This window comes from Paramormyrops kingsleyae, chromosome 1 (genome assembly GCF_048594095.1).
Source record: "Paramormyrops kingsleyae isolate MSU_618 chromosome 1, PKINGS_0.4, whole genome shotgun sequence".
Lineage (NCBI taxonomy): Eukaryota > Metazoa > Chordata > Actinopteri > Osteoglossiformes > Mormyridae > Paramormyrops > Paramormyrops kingsleyae.
Genome location: NC_132797.1, coordinates 72,028,020 through 72,053,831, shown reverse-complemented (window position 1 = coordinate 72,053,831; position 25,812 = coordinate 72,028,020). Strand labels below are relative to the sequence as shown.

Genomic DNA, 25,812 nt, shown 5'->3' with positions numbered 1-25,812 from the left:
CGGCCAATTATCATACGCAGACATAATCTGAGACAGCATGACAGCATGGTGTCCTGTCATGGTGTGTAGGTCATCTCTGCTAACAGACGGTGGGGGTTCACCTTTAAACGCTTCACAGTGCCACATGCCTGCCTGGTGTCCATCTGAGCTCTGCGTGTGTGACCTGCAGCACACAACATGTGTGTCTCACTGGTTTCTCCATGTTTGGAGAATTTAAATGACATCTATTAGACCGCCAGCCTTTGGCAACTGGGAAACGGCTACTGTGTCTACCTACCTTCATTAGTTTTGTTGCCTGATTATCTTCTTTTGCCGCGCAGGTCGAATTAGGATTAATTAGGATTCCTGTCCACTGTTTGCCCCAATCCTGCTAAGTTTGTGAACATTGCTAAAATACAACGTTAATAACCCAAAGTCTGTGTGTACAGTATATAAGCTGAGAAACTCTGAAGGTCTGATTTTAAGGTGTGCAATGAAAAAATCATCCTGCTTGTTATTCATCTATCCCTGTTTTTTTTTTTTTGTGGAGTGGGTACAATCATACACAGTTCCTATAATCATAGATAAACAAATGAGTGTGTGTGTGTGTGTGTGTGTGTGAGTGTGTGTGCGTGTGTGTGTGTATATGTGCGCCAAAATGCCAAAAGTCTTGTATTTTGTTTGGTTACTTACGGTGAAGGTTAGGACTGGGTAGGGGTTAAGGCTGTCATTGTTGTGATTAGGGTTTTGCCCCTAGAAAAGAATGGACGGTCCCCACGAAGATATGAGCACCAGTCTGTCTGTGCGTGTGTGTGTGTTCACATTCACGAGCAGGTCCTTCAATGGAATGCTCCTTCTAAGACCATGTGACCCACCCCGGAGGGGGGGGGGGTGACTGCCAAGCAGGCTTCTGTGATTAGCCTCCACGGATAATGCTGCTCACGTGACTGTAATCACAGCACAGAATGCCCTGTCCTTGACCTCCAGTGAGTCTCCGCTAAACCTCCATGCTGGAGCAGTCGGAGCTACGTCACTGGTACTACAATGCAGCATATTCAGAAGTCCAGACAGCAGGGTGTGCTTGTAAGGCAGTGTGATCCCGTGAGCCAGTGTTCCAGACAGTTCAGTTATTCCTTCTGAGTGGGGGGGGGGGGCAGGTTAGTGTCCCGGACTCAATATCTTTTCACAGCTCATTTTTTAAGCAACATGTCTTCAATAAGTAGAGTTATGGATAGGTATCTATTTTCTGAGCTGCAGTTAATTAAATTTGTGTGAAAATGTTTGGACCAGGTTTGGACTAGAATTGGTCAACTGATGCCAATGATGAAAGAGAAGAAAACCTGCTAGACATACAGCTGAATGGCGACAGAGACCAGGGAAGACCTGCTTGCTAAGTGAACCGTCTTATGTATGAAGTTACCAGCAGTCAGTCAGACAGGATGCACAGTACCTGCCCCGGCAGTGATACCCGGCGCACTGCACCACTGGCAAAATTTTGTGCTCCAGCATAGAACTCAACACACAGAGCAGTGCTGTAAATGGACACAAGCCTACCAACAATTTGATTTGCTGGGATGAGTCACCTGACTCAATAACTGCACAATGCGACATTGAGGATAAGGAGAGATGCGGAATACATTCTGTGGGTTCATTGATGTCATATTCTGTTCAGGAGGTGATAGTAGATAATCTTATCATTTTGGTCTTGGGTAGAGCTTGACTGCATCCCCATGGCCACATTCCGGACGGATCCAATCATTCCGGACGTCCCTTCTAGACCTTCCTGGGTGTCTCTCCAGGCATTTTTGTCTGGGAGTCGAGACATCCCTCTGGGCCTATTTGTCTGCGAGTCAGAATCTCTCCTCAGACTTTCTCTCTTCCTTTAGACGAATTCCGTTTTAGCACTTTTCTGTCTTCTGGCACTCAGTTATTTGAAGTGTCCCAGATTGACGCAGAACTCCACCATTCATCACTCATTTTCGGTCGCTTATCTGATGCTTAGTCGCTCACGGTCTAATATTTTTGTCGGAAACTTTCAGGTACTGTGACCAAAGGCAGAGGAAAACATCAATGGCTGCTGCCATTCTAAGTACCATCTGCTTTGACGTTCAGTTCATAAATGTATGATGGAGTTCGCACATTAAGTCGATAATTAAAAAAGAATCAGACGTATTGCACCAGCGCCGCAGAAATCAACAGCTAATGAATAGATAACGAAGCCAGCAGTAACTGGAGCTGGATTTGAACATCTTCCGTACCGGTCTGCTCTCATGCCGTGCTTCTCTCTGGCTATCGCGCTGAACCATAGCACTGCCGGCGTGAGTCGCGTCATCTGCATACCACACACACAGCTTTACTGGCCGCGAATCTGATTCCTGGACACCCACGCTCCTCCTGCCGCTGACAGCTCCCACATGCGCTCGTACGCCGCCTCCCCCCTCAGCTATAAACAGCCTGTTTGTCAGGAAGTACCCGAGAGGAGCATGAGCACAAGTAGGCGGGGCCCTTCCTGCCAGCTCACCTCGTCGCAGACTGTCCTCCTGCTTCTGAGGAAGATTCACTTCACATCCAGTGCCAATGAGAAGCCTTGCGGAACCTCTTGGCGCCACAGAAGATCCCGTGTTCTACAGGGGCTCCACGGCGAAGCACATTGAGCCGCACCCTGGGTGTTTCTCGATACGCCTACTTGACCATACTCTTCCCAAACTTGACCATCACCTTCCATTGCCAAAGACCAGTTCCAATACTAAGAACAGAAGTTCAGCGGATGGTAAACAATCCCCGGATGTCATTCTTGCCCCTCCCCAAATATCAAGGATACATCACTTGTATCCTCGCCAAATGAGACCAATCCCATGATTCATTGCACCCCAAGTTCGTTCTTGGAAGGCATGTTAGCAAGACCGGTCTTGCCAAGACCACAAGTATGATCTTTGTGTGCTTGGTATTGAGAAACCTGTCTCACCGGATGGTCACCACATGGTCCAGGCCGTCACAATCCCTTCTGTGCTTCCGGCTCCTGTCCCAGACACAATGGCCCACACTCTGTGGACTCTAAGGAGACCTTCTCCTAACACAGTGGTGCTCTGTGTTCTCCACAACAAAGAGCCCTTGTCAGAGGGCAGCCCTCCTCAACTGCCACACGCCGGCCACAAACATGTCCTTCCTGAGTGGTCACATTGTGCGGAGGGCGATTTGTGTCGTGTGTGACCTTCTGTTTTTATTAACTCGCGACATTGACGCGGGAAGCAGGTCAGGCGAGGCAGTGGGCAGGTCAGAGGCGTGAGTGAGGAGCACCCGTGATGTATCAAGGTCATTCCTACAGGGGTCAGTACAGAGCAGGATGGTAGGTTTTGGGATCGGGCCTGTGAAATGTGAACTACCAAACTATCGCTTTGCGTTCTCATTGTTCAGCAACCAAGGGTCAGGTTTGAGGACCCATTCCAGGAGATGTGTGGAGATGGAGGGCCTCCTTCGAACACCACGGGAGCTAAGAGATTAGTCAAGAGGAAGTAACGGAAGGTGGCAGCTAAACCTATCAGGGTCTGAAGTGTCACAGGACTGGTTCGTCAGCGAGGTCGCCTGCAATCCCCAGCTGAGTCCAGAAGTGAGACCGTTATTTATGGACAAGCGTGTCGGCCCTGATGTGGATGGGCCAGATAACTTCGGAACGGCACAAACTCGGGAGGCTCTAGAAAACGTCACCCGATGCTTTGTTTTTATCTTGTAACATTTTCTGTCGCAGTCTTACACAATAAATAGTCTTTAAAAACTATTAAAGTGAGTTTGACCAGATGGCCTGAAAGGACAGGAAAATGGTACCTTCCTGAAATATGTAAAAATGTTAGGAAGCTTGTGGGCCACCATCTGGATTCTCTCTGTTCTACATAAGTCAAATCCCACTCTGAATTTCCCACCTCAAATACCAACTGTGGTGAGCTGTTACTGGGAAGAGAGATACGTCTATATTAAAACTTCATCCATCTCCATCTACCTTAAAACAGTTTTTACTTGGTGTTAATGTCTGTTGCCGACTGCTTCCATTGGTCTTTCTCCTTCCTACATTTTAAATAGCATGAGGTCTGCTTTATCAGTTAGGCCTAAAACCAAAGGCAGTGAAACAAATGTCACAGGCTGACCTTTGACCTCTGTCAGAGGCCCATTGTGATGATGCAGACATGCCCTGTGGCATTTTAATCAATATGCCATAGGAAAATGAGGCTCTAATTTGCATGTTCAGCCGCTTGGAGAATTCATGCCTGGAGAACATTCCAAATGACCCCTGTAATGGTGAGGTCATTGATTCTATATTTTAGGTGCCGTGTGTGGGGTGTTGATATGTGTTACCGATTCTGGATATGCAACTGAAATGCGCCACTAATATGGTGCATGATGATAGCATATCAGGAGAATGTTTCCCTTGGCATCGAGGAAGGTTAGGGTCCCCGTTGCTTGTGTTGGTGTCTGACAGCTACCGTCACTTCCTTCGGTGATCTGTTGGAGCCATTGTGGGGACGGCAAAACACCCGCCTACCGCGTCTGGGTGAGTCACCGAAAGCCGATGTCAGCCCCCGGTGCTGCGGCACCCTGCCCGCGCTGCGCGTCGAGACGCCCGTCCCTGCGTCAGCTGCAGGAGTTACGTGGCTGGCATGTGCCAGGGTGGGCGCGTGGGCGTGTGACGCCAGGCTCCGCTTTCAGAGGCCCAGGCTGATGACAGAGTGTGAGACGACTCGCGTCGAGAGCCGACCTCGTGTTTGAACATGGTCGCCGTCTGGCAGCAGTGCATTGTGGGATGGATTGCTCTTTAGGAAAATTCAGTGTATAATGGAATAATATATAGTGGAGGGGAGGGGGGTGAGAGAGTAATTATTGAGGGATGGGTACAGCTCTACCAGTCCATCCTCTTTGTTCACACCCAGTGTTCTTGCCCACATGCACTAGGGATCTCCCTCAGTTTCCCTCATTATTCACCAATTAAACTAAGCACATCTACACTGCTAATTGCTGATTAATACTTGTCTTCTTCGAAATATATTTCCTGCATGGATTGGCGCCCCTTCCTGGCTTATTCCCTGCCTTACACCCAAGGTGTCATGGCTCAGTCTCAGTGCTTAACAATTCTAACCTTTCATTGGCCTTCATAGACAAGGTCTGTGACAGAAGTCCTCAATCTGCGCCTCCCATCCATCATGCCAGGCCTTCTGCCCACCGGCCTCTAGAGAGCGACAGTCCCAGCACTGCTGGGAACTGGGAAGCAGGGGGATTTGGGCGACTGGATGGATGAATGGCAAAAGGATGAGCTGAACCAGAAGGCAGACTTAAGGGCAGGGGGCTGAAGATCGCAGACCAGCAACCAGGAACCTAAATGAGGCAAGTTCTCAAAATGCCCCCTCCCCACCCCTTACCCCCATCTGCTCAGCTTAAATAAGGTTGGGGTCTGATTGCCCCCAGCCCAGAGCAGACACAATTACCTATTACCTGATTTACTAATTAGGGGAAGGTGAGACACTGGGATAGGTTCCGGATCGCTGCGACCCTGCATAGGACAAACAGGCATACAAAATGGATGGATGGATGGAGCATATTTCAAGTGAAAAAAAAGCATAAAAAAGAAAACACCTCTCAGTCACCATGTTTCATCACATTTGTCTTATTACAAACGAACGACTGGGTAGCACGTAATTTCAGTACAATCATTCAGGCAGCAGATGAAGGTCTTTAACAAAGTCAGTATGTAAAGTGCCACGATATTTAGATGTTTAAATAGCTAATGGTGATGCTATCTAGCTGTGCGGTCTGCACATATACAGACTAGTGTCCTAGAGGGTGTCCCTAACTCCCAGATGAGGCGGGAAGAGGGCAGTCTGGTGCTTAACGGCCCAGCAGTTAAGATGTGGCTCCCTGAAAGCTCTAGCATGAACAGCCCGAGGTGCCCCTGACAGCAGCCACCAAGTCTAAACTGCTCCCGTAAAACAAACAGCTCTATAAATGGCGCGTGTGCCTTTAAAAGCAGCCAGTGAACGAGCGCGTGGTTTAAAAGCAGTGACACTGCAGTGGCAGTGTCTTCGGGAGCAATGGAAGTGACAGGCCTCACTCCAGGGTTTAGTGGCTGTGTGATTAGGGATCAAAGTCTGCCAGCGCAGGATGAAGCAAATTATTCCCTCTATCCATCGCTCTGTCCTTCTGCACTTCTGTACCTTAGACAGGGGTTTGATGAATCGCAGTTTGACATCTGAGATATATTTCTGGAAAGGGTACCTCTCCACTCCATGCAGGATGTAGTCTTCGGATATTCCTGGCCGAATGTTTGCACCTTGGCGCGCTTTGAAAACCTCTGTTTGGGCTGAGCCGCAGGGGGTTGTGGGATGGCGGGTGATTGGATGAACCACAATTCCCTGGGAGGGTGATCAGCATGCTTGCCTCCAGCGGTGAGCATGTGCTCCAGCACTACTCAGGGGGATAGGAGCCCCCCACCCCTACCCTGCCCTGGGTTGTTTGTTCTTCTAAGGGCGCATCGTGGGGGAGGCCGTTATTCCAAGGGGGTGGGGTGGTGAATTTTGCTTAAAGGCACCACATACTCGACTCCATCTCTGTTTTCATCATACCCACGCATGGGGGGTGGGGGGGGGGGGGTTCATGGTGATGGCTAAGGGTTCATAAAGATGGGCTTGCTGTGCTGGAAGATGCACCAAACACAGGCGAAAAAAAAAAACAATCGACAGTGTAGTACAAAGCAGGTAAGACGTTGAGTGGTTCCGCATAAATCGACGTGGCCCAAACTGCATGATTCCTCATGGGCCAGGAGATCCGAGACCAAGACCGAGTAGGGAGGCGCACCCCCCTGTAGATAAGACAGCCTCACACCGGGAGTCCCGAGTCTTAGCAGAAATGTTTATCATAGGTCCATAAACATAACAAGACTGGCTAACACTGTTTGGGAGTAAACATTTTTCCATTCCTGAGCCCTAAATAAAAAAAAAAACTAGAAATCAGAATCAGATTTCATAGTTTGGCCAAATTCAATCTGGTTAACTGTCAGTAAAAGTCTGTGTTTTATAACATAACTCTGTAGGTCTACATGAAAACACATGTTCTTATCTTTAAAAAAAAAAAAAAGCACACCGGCCGGTTTCATGAAGGTATAATATATGTTATGCATAAAGAGTGCGGAAGGCTAAGTGGACTTTGGGCCTGAGTCCAAAACTGAGGGAAGTAAGAACCAGGGCCAAAACAAGCCTGGAGCAGCTTGGAACCCGAGTGGTAGCATTTCCACAATTTGAACAGATCTCTGTTACCGCGGTAATCTCTGCCCGCAACAGTCAGCACCACAAGCCACAGGGACCTGAAATTTACACACCAGCAATACTCCCTCTCTCATACACAGATAACCTAATAATCCTTGTCTTCCAATATTCATCTAAAAGCATCCAGTAGTATATTTTTAGAGTGCTGCAATGCATTGTGGGGCTTTTTAGGAATTCATTGATCCCAAGGCCAATAGAGCAGGGTTTCAAAGCCAGCCACAAAAGTAGAAGACTGTATAGGAAGGTCCAGCTGACATCAGAACACTTTTATTCTGGTACCATTAGCATTTTCTTAAATGACCTGAAATCTTAAGACTTTTAGTTGTGCAAAGTCAGCATTTGGAATTCTTGCATTTTTTATATTTTCAATATAAGACTGATAGTAGATGAGGAGAAATGATTCTTAGGCAGTAGAGGTTAAGAGATGTTTCTTCCTACTGAAAGCAGCCCAAGGGCTTTTTAAGTCAGCTTGCTTGTTATTAAAGTTTTTTTTGTGTTTTTCTGAAAGGACTGTTTTGTGTGTTTTCACTGTAGCAGCCGCTGGCTTCACTTATACAAAGGCTTCCCAGAGCCCAGCAGTACCGCGGGGACTCACACTGTGCTAACAGAGTGAATCTTAAAAAAACACACATCTCAGGGTTTTTTGTGCATCTGGCTGGTTGCCTGCGTCGTTGGAGAGGCACTAATCAACCTCTGGAGCCTCCACACTGGACTGGCACCACCACAGCGACAGTAGATGAACGGTAACATAACAGTGGACTGCTATACAACAACCTCTGATTGGCTGGTGTCCAGCACAGTTAGGTCACATGCTGTCCTCCACATGACCTCTGACCCCTGCCCCTGTCAGTCAGATGACAATGATGACATCACGGCATTCGCGAGAGGCAAGAGCAGCAGTGCAGTAATGCAGCGACTGACGACACACCAGCCTAATGCATTTATGCATGCTAGGAATCTGTAGTGTCCCTCAGTGTTTGGGCAGGGAATGACCCAACCCATCACAGGGCATACAGACCATTCACGCATATGGACAATGTAGCATTTCCAATTCACCTTAGCATATTGTTTTTTGGGGGGGGGGGGGGTATTGGAGAACCCAGAGGAAACCCCATAGCAACATGCAAACTGCACATACGCAGAGCCAGAGCAGCGACTCGAACCCTGGTCTCCAGAGGAGTTAGCCACGGCACCGTCCCTCCTCTTCGTTTCCTTTTAAAAACCTGTATCTCTGTGACTTTGAGGCAAATACAAGATTCATGTTCATTTCTATAGAGTAGAGGTTAAATCTTGACTTGATATTACTAATCACCAAGCACTGCACCCAGACTGTTTATATAGCCAGCAGTTCTCATTAGCTGGCAGCACTTCCGGGTCAATGACAGGTCAGGGAGGACATTCACAACAACCATGACTATGCAAACACCCCCTGCAGGACAGGAGGACACATAGTATGAGATTCATCTGCCACTCTCAGTCACTAGGTTAGGATTCATGGAACCTGTCGTCATTTTTCTCACCAAAGCCCTTGTTTGTCCTACAGAGTGTGATCCAGCTGACTGTCGAGAGGTCAGGGTCTGGCCTGCAGTGTATCCTGCTCTTGGGCGCTGCTGTACGCCACTCACCATGACAACGAAGCGCTTACGTCCACATAGGACCCAGGAGCAGCCCTGTGCACACAGAGCTGCTCTGCAGGAGGCCGGCAGATCATTTCCATGCTTTTATGTTCAAACGCTGCTTTCCCAAGGATTCCCAAGGGATGGTTTTCTGAAGTGATAAAGCCTAATAACAAAATTAATCTCTACTGATCTGATAAGGCTGATGAATTTCTTAAGAAATCGATTTGCTCAGACTGTGTTGGGAAAAAAACTGTGATCAGTCTTCATGAGAAGACTAGGGAGAAGCATGTGGAAAGAAAGGGAAAATGAAACATGGATTTATCTAAATTTGTCTAAATGAACATCTTTAGGGTCTCATTCTCACTCATCCACCTTTAATTGCCGCCTGCTTCTTGCTGTTACAGATTCATGGTTGCTTTTCCCAAAGTCACACCCACCGAAACCTTATTTCCACCCAAAGTCCCATCCCAACCTCCAGACTGAGAGCAACACTAAGAGGAGCCTTTCTTTATAGCTTTAAGAGATGGTTTCCATCATCACCAGACTCTGAGCATCGCATTACCCCCCGAAGTCAATGGGAAACGCGTCAAAGATCAACCTCGTTACAGCCTGAAAGTAGGTTCCAAAAGTGCAGTGAAATCTGGACCTGTGAAGTTAGTCGCCGTGGACACCTGCTTCACTGCCCCTGCTTCACTGCCCCTGCTTCCTTTTGTTACCACTGGGTATTGTGTACCTTGGGAGCCTTTAGATCCCCCATTACCGTGTCCCCCGGGGAACAGTCCCCAGTCCTGTGTAGTTCTCTTTGGTCTTTTCTTTACATTCTTCTGAACTCTGGTTGATTCTGTAACTTGCCAATTTAAGAGGAAAAGATTACACATGGACAATATCGATTATAAGGCTGACGCCATCATAATTATCTTCTTTCACGTGCTTTGATGTGAAACTTCTTATCCCTGTACTCCCCAGTGGGGAAATCCAAGCTGGCTTCATCCAGCTTCCTTGGGGCCCGGAATGATCCGGGGAGAGGGTACTGTACCGGGTAGCCCGACTGCTATCCGCGATTCTCATCCAATGTATTTCGCCACTGGCTTCCAGCTTTGGAAAATCCCATTTTTTTGGCTGTTGTGTTACTTCACAGTACTGGTACTGTGTGCAGCAGTGCCGATAGAGATTTTGGGTCCCGTGACAGCATATCAGATTGAGCCCCCAACCCAGACCAATCCGATTATGTTCCAATATATTTAGGGTCCCTGTCAGCCGGGGACCCCTGGAATCATCCTACTTTTCCCCCCTCTAACACGCCCCTGACTGGGTACCTGAGGAGATCTTTAGCCTCCATTGCACCTTAAGAAATCTATGGTGGAAGCAAACTAGGGAACAACATGCAAAAAAAAAATATATATAAAAAAATTTAACTTTAATATATTCAGGTTAATGTCTAGCATATACAGTAAATACAAACACATCAGCTTCGGCTTCTGTCATGTCAAACTCTTTCTGGGAACCACTGCTGGTCGTTCATCCAGAATGTCATTGGGTTAAGGTCAGACCCTCTGTGACCTGCTGTCTACCACCCTCCAAATGTATTTAACGCTTATTATCTACATCGGTGTCTCCCAACCCGGTCCTTGGCGTCCCACAGACAGTCCACGTTTTTGGGAGCTGGGAGGGAGCAAAAATGTGAACTGTCTGCAGGTCCCCGGATTGGGAAACACTGCCCTGCATCCTCGCACGCATTCAGAATTGGCCACAAATGAAAATGTGTGCCAGCGTGTGTTGAAAACGTGTGTTGAAAAGGTGACACCTTGCCTAATGAGCTGCTATCTGCCCGTAATGCCGTGAACATTCAGGCACGGTCCAGCCTGTCATCATGTGTGAATGTCATGTGACATAAAGTGAGGTGAGCTTTCTCCATGTCCTCGAACTGAATGAGGAGTTCATGTCTCTATGATCAGTAGCATCAGAGTGGCTGCTGCATGCACATTCTTTTTAAATCTCACATAAATCCTTTCATATACTTTGATATAAATATTACTTCAAGCCTTGTTTTTTTTATAAACATTGTATATGTGACAATGTAAAAACTCCTGTACATAGTATGGCATATCCTAGCAAGACAAGCAGTAATTTAGACATGGGACTATGCCTTAATGTCAGAAATGTGCAATGAAATATCGAACATCAGCATTAAAAAAATTAAAATTGAAAATTGCTCAAATTGCTCAAAGTTCACAGCCCCATAGTAGAAGGGTGTTGCAGGATCTTGCTGTTTCTTTTTGTACGAAAGTCATACTGACTCATTCAGGCACTAGCTATGCGTACTTTGCCATTCACCACGAAAAGCCCGTTCTCTCACATGTGTGGCATTCTTAGTTCTAAGTGCCATCCATACCTTCCCACTGGTGCTTCACGTACATGATATTTTTACTTCAGCCATGGAACCATGACCTTATAACTTGGGTCCCTCAACTCAGCCACAGTTAAAAATGAAGCATTTTAAATCAATTTAACAGACTTAAAAGTGCAGAAAACTTGACCAATGTTTACCAGGATCACAAAGATATTAATTCAAAGAATTCAAAATATCTTGCATCCTTCGTCAGCAACACTGTCAGCCATTGTGATGACCCTAACCCTGCATTTCCCTGACTTTCTTTGCTTTGTTGTTTATGGTTACACACAATTGAACAAGTTCACTTTCTATCACGTTTTGAACAGCTCTGGGCAGGAATCACACTGACAAAACAGTGTTAAACTGGGAGTCCCTGCGTGTTTGTAGTGAAATGAGCTGAGTTTTTTTTCGTTTATTGGGTGGGTGGGGGGGGGTTACATTGTTCCTCACTGTGGTAAAGCCCATTTAGGCAGAACAGAAAACATTATCATGTGATACTGCGATTCAGCAGGGAAGCGTTATTTATTACGGGGCAGGACACAGGGACCTTGCCAAAATAGGCCAGTTCAGTGAGCAATTAAAGAAATGAAAAGCACAAATTCAGGTGGGAAAATTGGGTACATGTGTCCTGACTGTTGCCAGGGTTACTGCTAAACAAAACACAACACACCTCTAAATACTATTTTTGGGAACGAGGGACAAGTGGAACTAATCAGCACAATACCCTGTCACCTGACTCTCCCACCCATGACAGCCAGAACCCCCCCCCCCATCTCACATTTCTGTTTTATTTTCCCTGAGGGATCTCCTATGATGATAGTTATTATTCTATCGTAAAGCCATTTTCCCACAAGCATGACTGACAAATTTACAGGAACGTCACCAATTCTGCGTGCGAGAAGCCATGTAGTGTCTTACTGTCCCCTTTACGGGCTGGTTTATCCTTGTGCATAGAATCTCCGCTGTTGGTCGGGTGTTGGTCGGGTGTACACCGTGGTCTGGCACAGAGGTCCCCAGAAATGTAACTACTAAATGTAACGTCAGGCTGGAGCATAGCGTTCGCGGCTACGCAGTTACAGACGGCGTAGATTCTACACAAAATTATAAATCAGCCTTCAATGCGAGCACTGTCAGCCCATGACGGACCATTCACCATGTCTGGATAAAGAGAGAACTTCCCGTTGTGGCCATGTGGATGAATTTCACGTGATTTGTGGGGCCTGCCTAATGTTCAGGTTCCACCGAAGTCAATTAGCAGGAGCAGAACCGGCACTTTCAAAGGCTGTAAGGATTCGCACTGTGATGCGTAACAAACATCTGGATCATGCTAGATAGAGTCTGTCGGAGGCTTAGTCATCACTGCTAGCAGGCCTAATCCCTGGTAATGCAAGCATTGGACAAACGTCACTCTCCTTCAGGAAATCTGTTCTCGTTAACTGATGAAATTGTTCTATCAGACTGAAAAAGTCCTTAAGTTCGGGGCTATAGTGCAGAGTCAGTGCTCTGTAAAGCTGACTTGAGTTCAGCACAGTGCTAGCATGGTGATTATCAGATTACTCATCACTTGAAGAAGTGTTTGTATTAGTAGGTTGAAGTTCTGTTCTAAAGCAATGAATACCTGCTTAATGTGTTAATGTCTGCGCTTTACCCGTTGGAGTTCATGGATTTGTAACCACATGGGGTGTTTTTTGGAAAAGTCACGGATCCCCAGTGAGCCCCCCCCCCTCTTCTCTCAGACTGGCCAGAAACAGACACTCAGGGCGGTTGTTTGATGCCACTGACTTTACTCTACTGGGCTGAATGTGAAGGTGCGGCCCTTGATTCACAACTGTTTTCAAATCAAGGTCTTGTCGAGTCATCATCTCCACATGTTAATGGGAATATGGTTTTCTACCAGTTGTCCAGGAGATCAACCTTTTGTGTGCCAGAATGATCATAAACTGATGTTGACATCAATTTGATAAATTTAATTAAAATTTATCCAGTGATTTGACCTTTCCCCCTCCCCCACAAACTGTCAATACATCTTAAGCGAACCGACATATGTAATCCAAAAGATGGTGTTTTGTCCTGCGGCGGTTCTTCACTGTCACATGACCCTGGCCCTGGAGAGCAGTTCTGTTCCTGTCTCAAGGCTATGGAACAGCCTGTATTTGTCCAATGTGCCTGTAAAGGGAGAATTGTTTTTGCAATAATATTTACTGTGCAAGCTTGCCAAGTCATTTCTCATGGGGTGCAGCTACAATGACGTAGATAATTCTAACAATGCGGTCTATCTGTTAACTATAGTAACAGGTTTGTATTATGTTTTATCCCTAACCACAAAGGTTCAGTTTCAGCATTGACTTGAGTACTATTTTTAAATTGGGTAGCATTTCTGAACACAAGTAAGAACATTTCTGCTTAGAAGAACATTGTAGTTCAGTCTCCCACACCCTTTCATAGCCTATTGTGGAACTCCTTAAGAAGTTCAATAACCATTAAGAGACCAGCTAGTTCATCAAACCTTTGGCTTCCATCGCTGTTTCCCAATTGTGACCAAATCACAGTTCATACCCTTATTGTCTTTATAGCCCATCTTGTTTCCATAACATGTGCAACAGACTGCACATGTGTGTCTTCAGAGTTCCAATGTTCTACCAATTTTTCAGCATGAACCTCTCTGACTTCTTGAGAAAAAGCAAGCGCTAAATGGTCATAAAATACAGGAGAGGGCAAATTTAACATGTGATACTGTAGGGGAGTTAGAACATGTGACATGGTACATTTAGAACATATAAGATGTTTGGCAAGAACACCTGACACACCTGTGATTTCTATGCATGATGTTTCAGAGAAAGAACATGTAAACACGGAATGGCTAGAACATGCAAAACCACAGGATGAAAACAGATGACTGGACAGAATTAGTACAGGTGACACTGCAGGAATGGTACTTGTGAAGCTGCACGGCTAGAACATGTATATATGGTAGAATACCAGTGTGTGATACAGTGTGGTTAAAACTTCTAGTTGGTCTAGAAGTTGCAATACGGCACGGAAACATGGAACATCTTTTGGTTAAAAAATGCGACACGGTATGGTTAGAACGTGTGAGACAGCAGAACAGCAGATATCTTAGCCATTGAATCATTTGTGTCCTTCTCTTCCAGCTATTATTCAGTTTGACTTGTTTTCACGAGGCCTTCTGCTTTATTCAGCAGTCTGATAGTGATTCAGTTACACTAAGTGTCAGACTACATGGGGATTCCAAGGTCAGCGCTGGACCTTGTCCTGAAATATGGTGAACAGTAAAACATAAGCTGTCTCTGTTTGCCAGGTGCCAGGATGTCACACTCGTCTATATTTATGCCTGTTTTTTCTGTCTTTCTGTTCATGTGGGGTTGGGCAGATAGATTGATTCACAACAAAGCAAACATCTGTAAAAAAATTGTAAAAGATATTCCTTTTGTTTGTTAGTCATTTCATCACAAAGGTCTTGCAATGCAAGGGCATCATGTTTTAAAGGCCCAATTAAAATCAGACTCAATAAGGAGTCTGTAGAATATTCTCAAAATGGTTTTAGGCATTAGAACTGCAATAGGGGGAAAAAACAATTGTGATGCCTATCTAACCTCACCATGTGACACTCTGACCTCACCATGTGACACTCTGACCTCACCATGTGACACTTTGACCTCACCATGTGGGAGTCAAAATTGGAGCTGGGTGATAGGGGATCGAGTGTCACACAAGGGCCCGACGTCTTCCAGCAGGGGAAGTTTCCCAACATTAGGAAAATGTAGGGTGTAGGCTCTCTAAGCTGTGTAACCGCTGGGCCTCAGTCATCTACACAAGACTGGCAGGAGTCTGCTCCGTACGTATTCTGAAAACATTTCTGCCTATAGCAACTCTCCTTCATGGTGGACAGCCACCATGACCCAGTCCTAGAGTGCTGTGTAGACATGGATGAGACATGCAAGACAGGTGCAGAGATGCGGGGGTTAACCAGGAAACAGGAACCAAACCCAGAATCACTGGAGGATTTGTCTCTGATTTGTACCTTAGGGACAAACTAGAAGAGAATTACAAGAATAAAGCAAGAATTGAAAAGCTCAGGATCAGGAACCGTGAAAGATTCACTGGAGTCATAAGTTAACAGCAGAGTACCTTGAAAGTTATGGACTAGGAATTCCATCTGACCGAGGCTTGAGGCTTAGCCCTGGAGAGCAGTGAGATGTAACAGCGAGCTCCGCAGATGGTTTGTTTGTATAGCTGGTACGGTTTGTTACCTGGCAGCACTTATGGGTTGCGTCATAATTTGCAGGTGTCAACAATAACCACAATGATGGAGTTCCAGCTTTCCCTGCAGGATCAGTGGAGATGTCATAACCAATAAAAGACCATAATTGATACTTTTTGGCCATATACACTGATCAGCCATAAAATTAAAACCACTGACAGGTGAAGTGTGAATAACATTGAGTATCTCTTTACAGTGGTACCCGTGAAGGGTGCCATTAGGACAGTGAGCAGACCGTTCTTGAGGTTAATGTGTTGGAAGCAGGAAAAATGGACGAGTGTAAAGATCTGAGTTACTTTGAAAAGGGGCAAATTGTGATGGTTAGACGACTAGGTTAGACCATCTCCAAAATCGCAGGTCTTGTGGGGTGTTCCCAGTATGCACTGGTCAGTACCTACCAAAAGCGGCCCAGGAAAGCCAACCAGTGAACCGGCGATGGGGTCATGGGTGGCCAAGGCTCATTGATGCACTGGGGGTGTGAAAATTACCCTGTCTGGTCCGATCCCACAGGAGAGCTACTGTAACACAAATTGCTGAAAAAGTTAATCTGGTTATGACAGAATGGTGTCAGAGGACACAGTGCATCGCAGCTCGCTGTGTATGGGGCTGGGTAGCCGCAGACCAGTCAGAGTGTCCATGCTGACTCCTGTCCACCAACGAAAGCACCTACAATGGGCACGTGGGTGTCAGGACTGGACCATGAAGCAATGGAAGAAGGTGGCCTGGTCTGATGAGTCACGTTTTCTGTTACATCATGTCGATGGCTGGGTGCATGTGTGTTGTTTAACTGAGAAGATGGCACCTAGGATGCACTATGAGAAGAAGACAAGCCGGTGCAGGCAGTGTGTTGCTCCGGGCAATGTTCTACTGGGGGAACCTTGGGTCCTGGGATTCATATGGATGTTATTTTGACATGTACCACATACCCAAACACTTGGTTGCAGACCAAGTACACACCTTCATGGCAACAGTATTCCTCTTTATGATGCACCTTGCCTCACTCCAAAAATTGTTCAGGAATGGTTCGAGAAACATGAAAAATAGTTCAAGGTGTTGACTTGACCACCAAAATTCTCCAGATTTCAGTCCGATCAAGCATCTTTGGGATGTGCTGGACAGACAAGTCGGGTCCATGAAGGCTCCACCTTGTAACTTAAAGGATCTGCTGCTAACGTCTTGGTACCAGATACCACAGGACACCTTCAGAGGTCTCGAGGAGTCCCTGCCTCTTTGGGTCAGAGCTGTTTTGATGGCATGAGGGAGACCGACACAATATTAGGTGGGTGGTTTTAATGTTATGCTGGTTGGCGTATATCTTGCAGTAAATAATAGATTAATTTCCCCTAAGCTTTCACTAATAAATTGGTTCATCCCACAAATCAGTAACCTTGCTACACTCACACCTTAATGGTTCCACAGCTGATTGGGAGCCATAGTACAGGTCAAACAAGCAGGTACTAAAAATGACCTCACTAAAACACGAGGACGAGGGTAGTTTCACAATTACGGCTCACCACAGTGCATATGTTATAAGGATAATATATGTCTGACTAAATCAGCATGGATTCATTTAGTGTTTTGCCTTTGACACAAAGTCAATCATGCTGAGGTACTGACCCATCTGTTTGAATTATCCTGTACTTCAGCACATTGACAGGTCATGGTGGGCAGCTGGAAGCTGACAGTAAATAAACAGGGTGACTGTTGTGGGGGAGCCTTAGATGGAAATCGGGAGAACCTAGATTTACAGCGATCGCATCTTAATATCTGGGGACCAGGAGGGATATAATACCGGACCGGGCCGAGCGAGAGGCTCACCCCCCTGTGTACAAATGGCCAAGCCATTAAACGTACTGACCCGCTCATCTGTAGTGACTGGGCTTGGTCCTTGTCTGCTGTAGCGAGCCATCATACCAATTGCTGTGCATTTGGCTCACAGGCATAATTTTCCAGTTGGGGGGACACTTCCCCTGTCCCCTGGTGTGATTCTGATCTCTGCCTCCCTTTTTTTATTTGCCAAGCACTTTTCCAGCTCTTACAGCCTAACCATTATGCCCCCCCCCCGCCCCACCTCACTACCAGTCCTAGCTGTAGTCCGCTTTTATCTACGTCCGCTTCTTCCTTCCCCACAATCAGGTGCTCCCTGTAATTCCTCACGCCTTTGGTTTTACTCCATCCCCGAAAGGCCGTCTGCACTTCTTCATGCTCCATTCCAGTGTTCTTGACACTCTTGCATCTGACACCCTGCCCCCACTGAGCACTCTGGCACTGAGGGTCAGGGGTTATCAGGCATAGCTGGGCTATTTCCGCTGGCCTTTTGCCAGTGTCCCTCATGGTCTTGAGCAGTGGAGGCCCCACACCTTCTATCACACTGCTCAACTTCTGGTCCCTAGTGGACATTTACATATCTCCTCTCTAAAGGGGTCACTTCAGAATTTAGCCACATCCATCTGACTTCTGAGATGTGAGGCTGACAGATGTATCGTCAATTACTTCGTACAGCCTTTTATATCTGAGTCTCTCGGCATGGCACCCTTGAGGATAACCCCTCATGTCTAATGTCTTCTTCTTTTAAAATTTGCATATTTACTGCTTTGTGCACAGGAGACAACCAGAAATGTTCATCCTGGCAAGGCCTCCAAAGACCTAGAGCTATGAGCAGACCTGAGGAAGATCTTTCACTATTTAAGGTTTCGCCTCAAATGCTGCTTAAAGGATACTGTTAGATTCTGGACATTACATCCTATCATAGCTAACGGCAAGCTTAAAATCACTGTGTTTGCCTGACCTGTTATAAACAGTCAATCTAGCCATAAGTTAGACCAAGTTTGGAATTATGTCAACCATAATTTACTCTTCTTCATTTGCCTGAGATAATTCCTGCAGTTTCCTGTAATCGCCACTGACATAAACACGTCAATTTCTTAACATACAGACATTTTTGTTCCTAAACTCAGTCTGACTCTTCCTACCTTCTTCCCTCCACCAGAAACATTAGGGAAAAGACTTTCATTTGACAATATTTTGGAATGTCCTGATTGGACGATTGGAGTGGAAACTTGATCCTCAGTCATATGACCAGGGAGTTCAGTGACCTTCAAAATGGCTTCCCAGCACTGTTTGTAAACAAGGGAGGCTGTCTTAACTGCCAGGAAGTAGGCCAAGCTTATTAATGCTCTGGTCAGAGCTGTGAGTGGCAAAAAAAACCCTCAGTAAACATCGTTCCTAAATGATTTCTCCGCAGATTACTTGCCAACATTACATTGTGAAAAATAGGGAGATTTTGCTAAGGTGTGTGGGGGTGGGGGGGTTCCCGATAAGAGCGGGGGCAGACAGTTTACCGGGAGTTTATTCAGAAGGACAGCAGGGGGTGAAGTCGAAAATCCCAGGGAAATCAGGAGTGTTGGCAGGTATGCTCAGGAGACACTGAGCTAACGGTGCCTTACACTTCGAAACCCCCGTGGACCTTTTGCCCACAGCTATGGAATTTTTTTTTTTTTTAAATATCAGCATTGTTAAATCCTGGCTTAATCTTGGTTCTGCTGGTAGAAGGCTACTTTGAGCGGCAGGTTGTTTCCAGGCTCAGAGGCATATGAATGAGGTGAAGCAGGAGACCCTGGGAATGACAGAAAAGCAGGCAGGTAAAGGGGCGGAAGCGACTTCCTAATGCCAGAGGTGACCGTCAACTTATCCAAGCAGTGCCTCATGAATCGGAGGATGACATCAAGTGACCTTCGAAAGGAATGGGAATCATTAAATGCAGGTGTGAAGTGCACTGCAGTTCGTATTAAGCTGTAGAAGCAGGACTGAAGACCCATAAAGCAAGGAAGAAGCCCTTCATTAATGAGAAACAGAGACAAGCCAGGCTGGAGTTCACAAGAAAATGTTTATTTTGCACAGCAGCATAACCATAAACTGAGAAATGAGCTGAACTAAAACATTTGCTGTAGACTCTTAAGTTTTTCCAGAGCTCTAAATGTTGGGGACGTACACTTTATAGAACATGATCGAATTTGTGAGTTCTGCTTATGTCGGGCAATTGGCTGCATAATTTACTTCTGGCTGGAGTAATAAAGGCATCCAGTGCATAGGTAGGGTGATCAAATTAGAGTTGAACACTAATATTGAACACTGATATAGGGTCTCTTTAGGGACAGGCAGGAATGACTTGTCACATGTGACATACACAAAAGCCAGAGACAATGGAATGTCACTGTAACAAAAGCCAGAGACAATGGAATGTCACTGTAACTCAACTGTAACTCAAATCAGTCTCTTTGAGTATCAGTTCCCAAATGTTTTGATAAAGTATCCAGGCGATAAAAGATGCTACTTCACCCCAAGGAACCCTGTCTGTGGAATATATTAGTACCATCTTAATAACTGGAAGGCTCTGCTGCACTCAGCATTTGCTGTGGAAATCATTACTGTGTCGAGGCCAGCGAGGCTGTAACACCTAAGCCGGAATTTCAGCGCTAACAGAGGAGCAACAAATATGGAAAATCCAAGAGATGAAATGGAAAGGCGAAATACAGTTTCTCCTGTAAGATTTCACCCCCCTGTTACGACCCTCACCATTCTCCCATAATCTCACCTCTGTCACGAAACGCCCTGCTGTTATTAATTAGATAGTGACTGCAGGGCAATGGAGGGGTGTGTGCTGATGTCGTCTCTCTTCCCCAAAATATCAGGCCTGGCGCAGAGCATGTGGCATGGGGTGTTATGTAAAACGGTAATGCTGCACCAGCCTAGCTACCCGCTAGCTCCTGGCACGTGGCCATGAGCTCAGGAGGGAGGTCTTGGGCATGGGGGTTTGCCCACAGGATAATGCATGCTTACTGTCACTTCCTGGACACTCTGCGTCCATTTTGGTGTTGCTTTATTCAGATCCAGGGACGTCAGCCTGACCTAGTGGTATTTCTCAATACCAAGAACGCGGAGAGTGTAAATGTGGTCTTGGCAAGACCGGTCCTACTAACCTGCCTCCCAAGAATGAACAGCGGCTGCAATGAATCATGGGATTGGTCTCGTTTGCAACCAATGTATCCTTGACATTTGGGGTGGAGCAGGAATTACATCCGGGGATTTTTACCGTCCTCTGTACTTGTGTTCTTAATATTTGACAGAGGTCCACATTTCAGGTCCAGAAAGTAAAAATCCAAATCAGGTTTTTGTTTGAACCAACCAGTTGAGTATAAAGAGTCACAGACACAGAGTACTCAACTGGTTGATCGAAACAAAATCTTGGTCTGGATTTTTACTTGCTGGACCTGAAATGTCCACCTCTGTTTTTGGAACTGGTCTTCACGGGTAAATCGGGTACACAAGAACAGAAGTACAGTCAAATACACATATTGAGAAACACCCCTAGGCTCCAAGAACTTCTCCCTCAGATCAATAAAATTTACCTTTTGTTATCTATACCCCTTTGCTTGGAATAAATTGTATGGCGGGAAGTTTGATTCTGTTTTGTTATTTATTGTTCTTATTGTTGTTAGTGTAGCTAATAGTATTAAGAGTAAACAGAGTTATAGTTGTTTCTGTACCCTGTTAGAAAAAAACTATCAATATGTACCTTTTATGGTACAAATACTTGTCACTGGGGCTGTACCTTCAAGGGTCTGCCATTTGTACCCTAGCTGCAGGTAAACATACCTTTTAAGGTACAGAAATGAACTCTGAACATTTATGTACCGTTCGGCGTTCATTAGTGTTGTTTGTACCTTGGGGTACAATTATAGCAGGGTTGTACTCTTTTTTTCTAATGGTGTGGAGCTGCCAAGGCCTGTAGAGATCCATGGAGCCTGTGAGCAGAACTGTTATAATGTGATGTGTGCGCCCTCTTGTGGCAGTACTGTGCAATGCAGGCAGCATGATTTATGTCCAGCCGTATTCACATGCCACGGATAAACAACATAGGAGTAATTTTATAAAAATTATTTTATTGTATGATTTATACAATACAGATTTTGGAGGTGGAAATACAAGCTGGCTCTCCAGCTTTACATGTTAATATGAGTAAAAGACCTGAAAATAAAGCTAGTTCTCCCCCATTTAAAAAAATCACCTAAATGATTGGCCATGTTCATGTGTCAGAGATTGTGGTAAATCCAGTGGGAACACACCGCACCTGAGGTCAGTTCACTGGCACTTTTGTCACTGTATTGGACACTGCAAGCAACTTAAGCAGCAAACAGTGTATCTCCAGAGCTGTGACTGTGTTAAAATATGGAAGGTCCTCTGGGACACTGCAACCAGGTGGATACTTGCCCTCCCCCTTAAGTGTATCAGCATCCTTTGTTCAAATTTATACCAACTACTCTCCGGTAAAAATTTCTGAAATTAATCAATAAACTATCTAACTAACACCTGCCAAACTCAGAATAGCCACATAACATAGGATTTATACACTGAGGAAAACTGAAGGAAATGAGTTTAATGATCAAGTACTTCAGTGCAGGAATGATGTGTGTGTATGTGTGTGTGTGTGTCCACCTCTGTGTTTGCGTGGTTTATTAAGCGTATGTGCATTCAACCTAGAAAACCATGAAGGATATGATACGTAAACACGGGGATTCAGTGCCCAGAGGAAGTATGTTTGTTGATCAGTTACGTCCCATGAAAATTTCTACACAAAAAGTTTACCCGAGAACATCAGGTTCTTCACTGGCTGTGTCTGCAGTTGACAACTCTTGCTATTGGGATGGAGGGGCTGCTTTTTGGAGAATAGACAAGCACAGGAAGGTCGTGACCTCACTGCCTGTGCTATACATGATCCTTTATGTTATAACTTATGTGCCTAAATTATGTTATACCTCACAGTGGAATAACTCACTTATATTAGCCATATTCTTTATTTATCCTTTGGCTTATTGTATCCATTTTACATGTTTTATCCCTCATAAATAAAAAAAAAAGTGTTATAAATTGATATGGTTGTCTGAATTGTATTTGCTGTGTTTAGTCAATATATTTACAACAAAGTGTATCCTGTACCAACCCCTTCCATAACATTAGTACATCTTTAAATAAAAGGTCTAGAACTTATTGGAGTTAGATATCATCTGTAAAAAGGAAAGAAATGTAGCGATGGACCAACAGAAGTACAAGAATGCGTTGTAAGGTAAATAGGATATTGGGTAGCACCTGACACACACGCAACCGTAAATGGACACCTGTTTACATAGGATATTATCAGTGCAGTAATAAACAAAGTGCCATTGAATGAAGAAAGCTTTCGGTGGGGTCTCTCAGCCATCCTTGGTGAGCTAGGTACCAGGAGGACTGGCAGCTTGCTATTCTGTTCGCTGCGCTATAATTTTGGCATGTAACTTGGGGGGGGGGCAGCACCTATTCCCCAAATAGACCTGTCCTTCACTTCATCAAGTAGCACCATTGTTTGTTAAACCTCAGTCAGAGCAACAACTGCGTTATGTCCTCTTCATGCAGACCTGGCATCTGCTGACATGGGTCCGTAGACTTCCTGCTTTCAGTGTCGCAGGTTCAGGTTTCCTGGAACAAAACAGGAAATTTCCTTCAGGATGCACTCACTGCCGCCCCCTGAGAGCGTAAGGGGTAAAGCGTGACAAAAGCTTACCTAAACATCTCGTTGTCTTCAATGGTGGCCAGCCAGAAGCTATAGGAGTTGGCGTAGTAGTTGCAGGTGCCACGGCCATGGCACTCGATGAAAGGCGCGCTGCGGAACTCTTCCAGGCAGGATCCGGGAGAGGCTAAGGCTTGGCCAGATCCCTCAGCTCCTGCACTTGTGTGCTACATGGAGCAAATATCTTCATTTTAATGTTTTCATTATAAACTCAACATTATGCTGAGACTCGATGAGCATTTACATGCAGCGCCCCTTGTTATGTCCGTTAGCTAGCAAATGTCAGACTAATGATGGCCAGATTCTCAGCACTCTCACCATGACGAAGGAGTAGCCAATCCAGAGGGAGTCCCAGCCCGCAGGGCATGATGGGATACGGACAGACTGGCTATGCACTGCGATCACCATAGCAGGGACCTCACAGACAGCACACCTGTTAGGAGATACAGTTAAGTGAAAATCAAACGTAGCAACATAAACAGCGACATTCAAGCACATTGTACATACTGACCTGCTGATGAAAGGCTTGATGTTCTCCCCAGTAATAGGAGCCATACTCATGGGCATTGGCTCAGGTGACGTCAGCCAGTAGGAGTAATCATTTCTCGAAGCAAAGTTGCAGACATTGTTGATGTTGCAGAAGAGAAAAGGCATGGGGCTGAACTTCCTCAGGCAACTCCCAGATGTTCCTGTAGGAGGCGATGGGAAGCACATCTCAGACCAGGTGAAGTCTCTGTGTATCCGTCACTGTATGACACCAGATCTCCCCCAGTTCTCTTACCCAGGTCCTGTCCATGGGAACGTTCATTGCCTTGGACATACAGGAGAGAGTAGCCCTCATACATGAGTGTGGTGCCATGTGGACACAAGGGCAATTCCACCGTTTGACTGTGCCGTGTCACCAAGAACCCATGTTCCTTGGAAGCAGGTCCCGGAAGCCCAGCTGGCCCAGGCACGCCGTCTGGTCCCGGAGGGCCTGGGAATCCTCGAGGACCTGCAGCGTGACATTAGAGGGTTACCATGGACCAAACATGGAGCCATCTACTCAGAAAGATTCACCATGAGGACTCACTTACCGGAAGGCCCAATGGGACCTGGTTCACCCTTGACCCCTGATCTGCCATCATACCCTGGTTGGCCTTCTTCTCCTTTGATACCCATCTGTCCTGTCATACCTGGGGGTGATTAGTTTAAAAAAGATAAGATAGCTTAATGATGTCAGCATAGCAGTTGGGGAGTCGTCAATTTACCTCTTAATTCAAAGTAGTTATCACAGCATTAATAGGAGGTACAAAGATGTGTGAATCTACCTTGGTACCCCTTCATCCCAGGATTTCCCAGGAACCCTTGAGGCCCCTGTGGCCCTGGAGGACCTGGGAGGCCGACGTCCCCTTTTATAAAGGTTTGGGGGCCAGGTGGCCCTGGTGGGCCCTCGTTACCTGCAAACAAGACACATTTTCTAAAGCCCACAAGCATGGGGGTTTGACCTGTCTTGTAGGTTAGTGGATAACTTGCATGTACTAGGGGAACTGAGATACCTACCCTTAACTCCAGGGTAGCCGCTGTCTCCTTGTACTCCTTTGGTTCCCAAGAAGCCCTTATCCCCTTTCAGTCCTGGACAACACAAGCAGCTCATGTAACACAGAGAACAGTGCAGCCTGGATGCAGGACACTGTACTTCTGTCACTGTACGTCATAATACAGCATTGTGGGTGTGTATGAGGCCACTGACACGCTACGCTTCACTATGCTCTCATACCTGGGAATCCCGGCGATCCCTGCAGCCCCTTCTCCCCCTTCTGTCCATTGATGCCTGGCAGGCCATAGCCTCCCTGTGACACATTCACACCTCATAAACAGCATGTTCTAATTGCAGTGATGTCCAAAGTGGAAATTTTGCAGGGTTTCTAATCAAGACAAGTCAAGTCAAGTCAAGATAAGCTAAGCCAAGTTAAGACAAGCCAAGTCAAGTCAAGACAAGTCAGGGTAAGTTAGCTTTATTGTCATGCCACCTGTATACAGGTACACAGTGCCACGAAATAGCATTGCCCCCAGGGCTGTGGTGCAACATATAACATCAATAACGGGGTAGGGGTTTCACAACACTACCAATACTATTGCTAGAGAAACAGATCAACGTGCTGGTTGAGTGTATGTGAGTGACAGGCAAGAGCACACAACTTACAGGATAGCCAGGAGATCCTCGGTCACCCTTGAATCCTTTGGAGCCTGGATTCCCTTGGAAGCCCTCGTCTCCTTTATCTCCTCTGGCCCCGATATTTCCAGGAACTCCAATTGGCCCAGGGGCTCCAATATCGCCTTCAAAAATAGTTTCTTGTCAAGCACTCCATCCCATTATTCATCAAAGCAAAATATCTTCGTCTGAGTAAATCGTTCAAGTTGAGAAGTTACCAACAGCAACTAGAAGAAGAAACTAGTGTCTAATGACCTTATTCCCTTTTAAAAATACTTTGTGTTTGACTATGGAGAAATGATCAACTAATCAGCTAATCAAATAACTGTCAGGTCCGAATCCTACCAGCCTCAGATATGTCCACCTTGGGCCGAACCACCTCCTCCTGGTTTACTGATTCTTGCCTGTGCCACTTCCTGGATGTGTTTGCGACTTTGTT

General features: G+C 45.9%; 1 protein-coding gene across 1 annotated transcript in view; it reads right to left on the bottom strand.

Annotated features, from left to right (window-relative positions):
- Nucleotides 1–21,498: 21,498 nt before the first annotated feature.
- Nucleotides 21,499–25,812, bottom strand: part of col4a1 (collagen, type IV, alpha 1) — a 35,772-nt gene continuing 31,458 nt past the window's right edge. Inside the window, exons 43-52 of the mRNA XM_023826163.2 lie at nt 25,365–25,498; nt 24,939–25,011; nt 24,722–24,793; nt 24,490–24,618; nt 24,256–24,354; nt 23,961–24,173; nt 23,691–23,868; nt 23,498–23,612; nt 23,174–23,346; nt 21,499–23,088 (exon numbers count right to left, since the gene is read on the bottom strand). Coding sequence (XP_023681931.2) covers nt 23,007–23,088; nt 23,174–23,346; nt 23,498–23,612; nt 23,691–23,868; nt 23,961–24,173; nt 24,256–24,354; nt 24,490–24,618; nt 24,722–24,793; nt 24,939–25,011; nt 25,365–25,498 — 1,268 coding nt within the window. The 3' untranslated portion in view covers nt 21,499–23,006. The remainder of the gene's footprint in view (nt 23,089–23,173; nt 23,347–23,497; nt 23,613–23,690; nt 23,869–23,960; nt 24,174–24,255; nt 24,355–24,489; nt 24,619–24,721; nt 24,794–24,938; nt 25,012–25,364; nt 25,499–25,812) is intronic.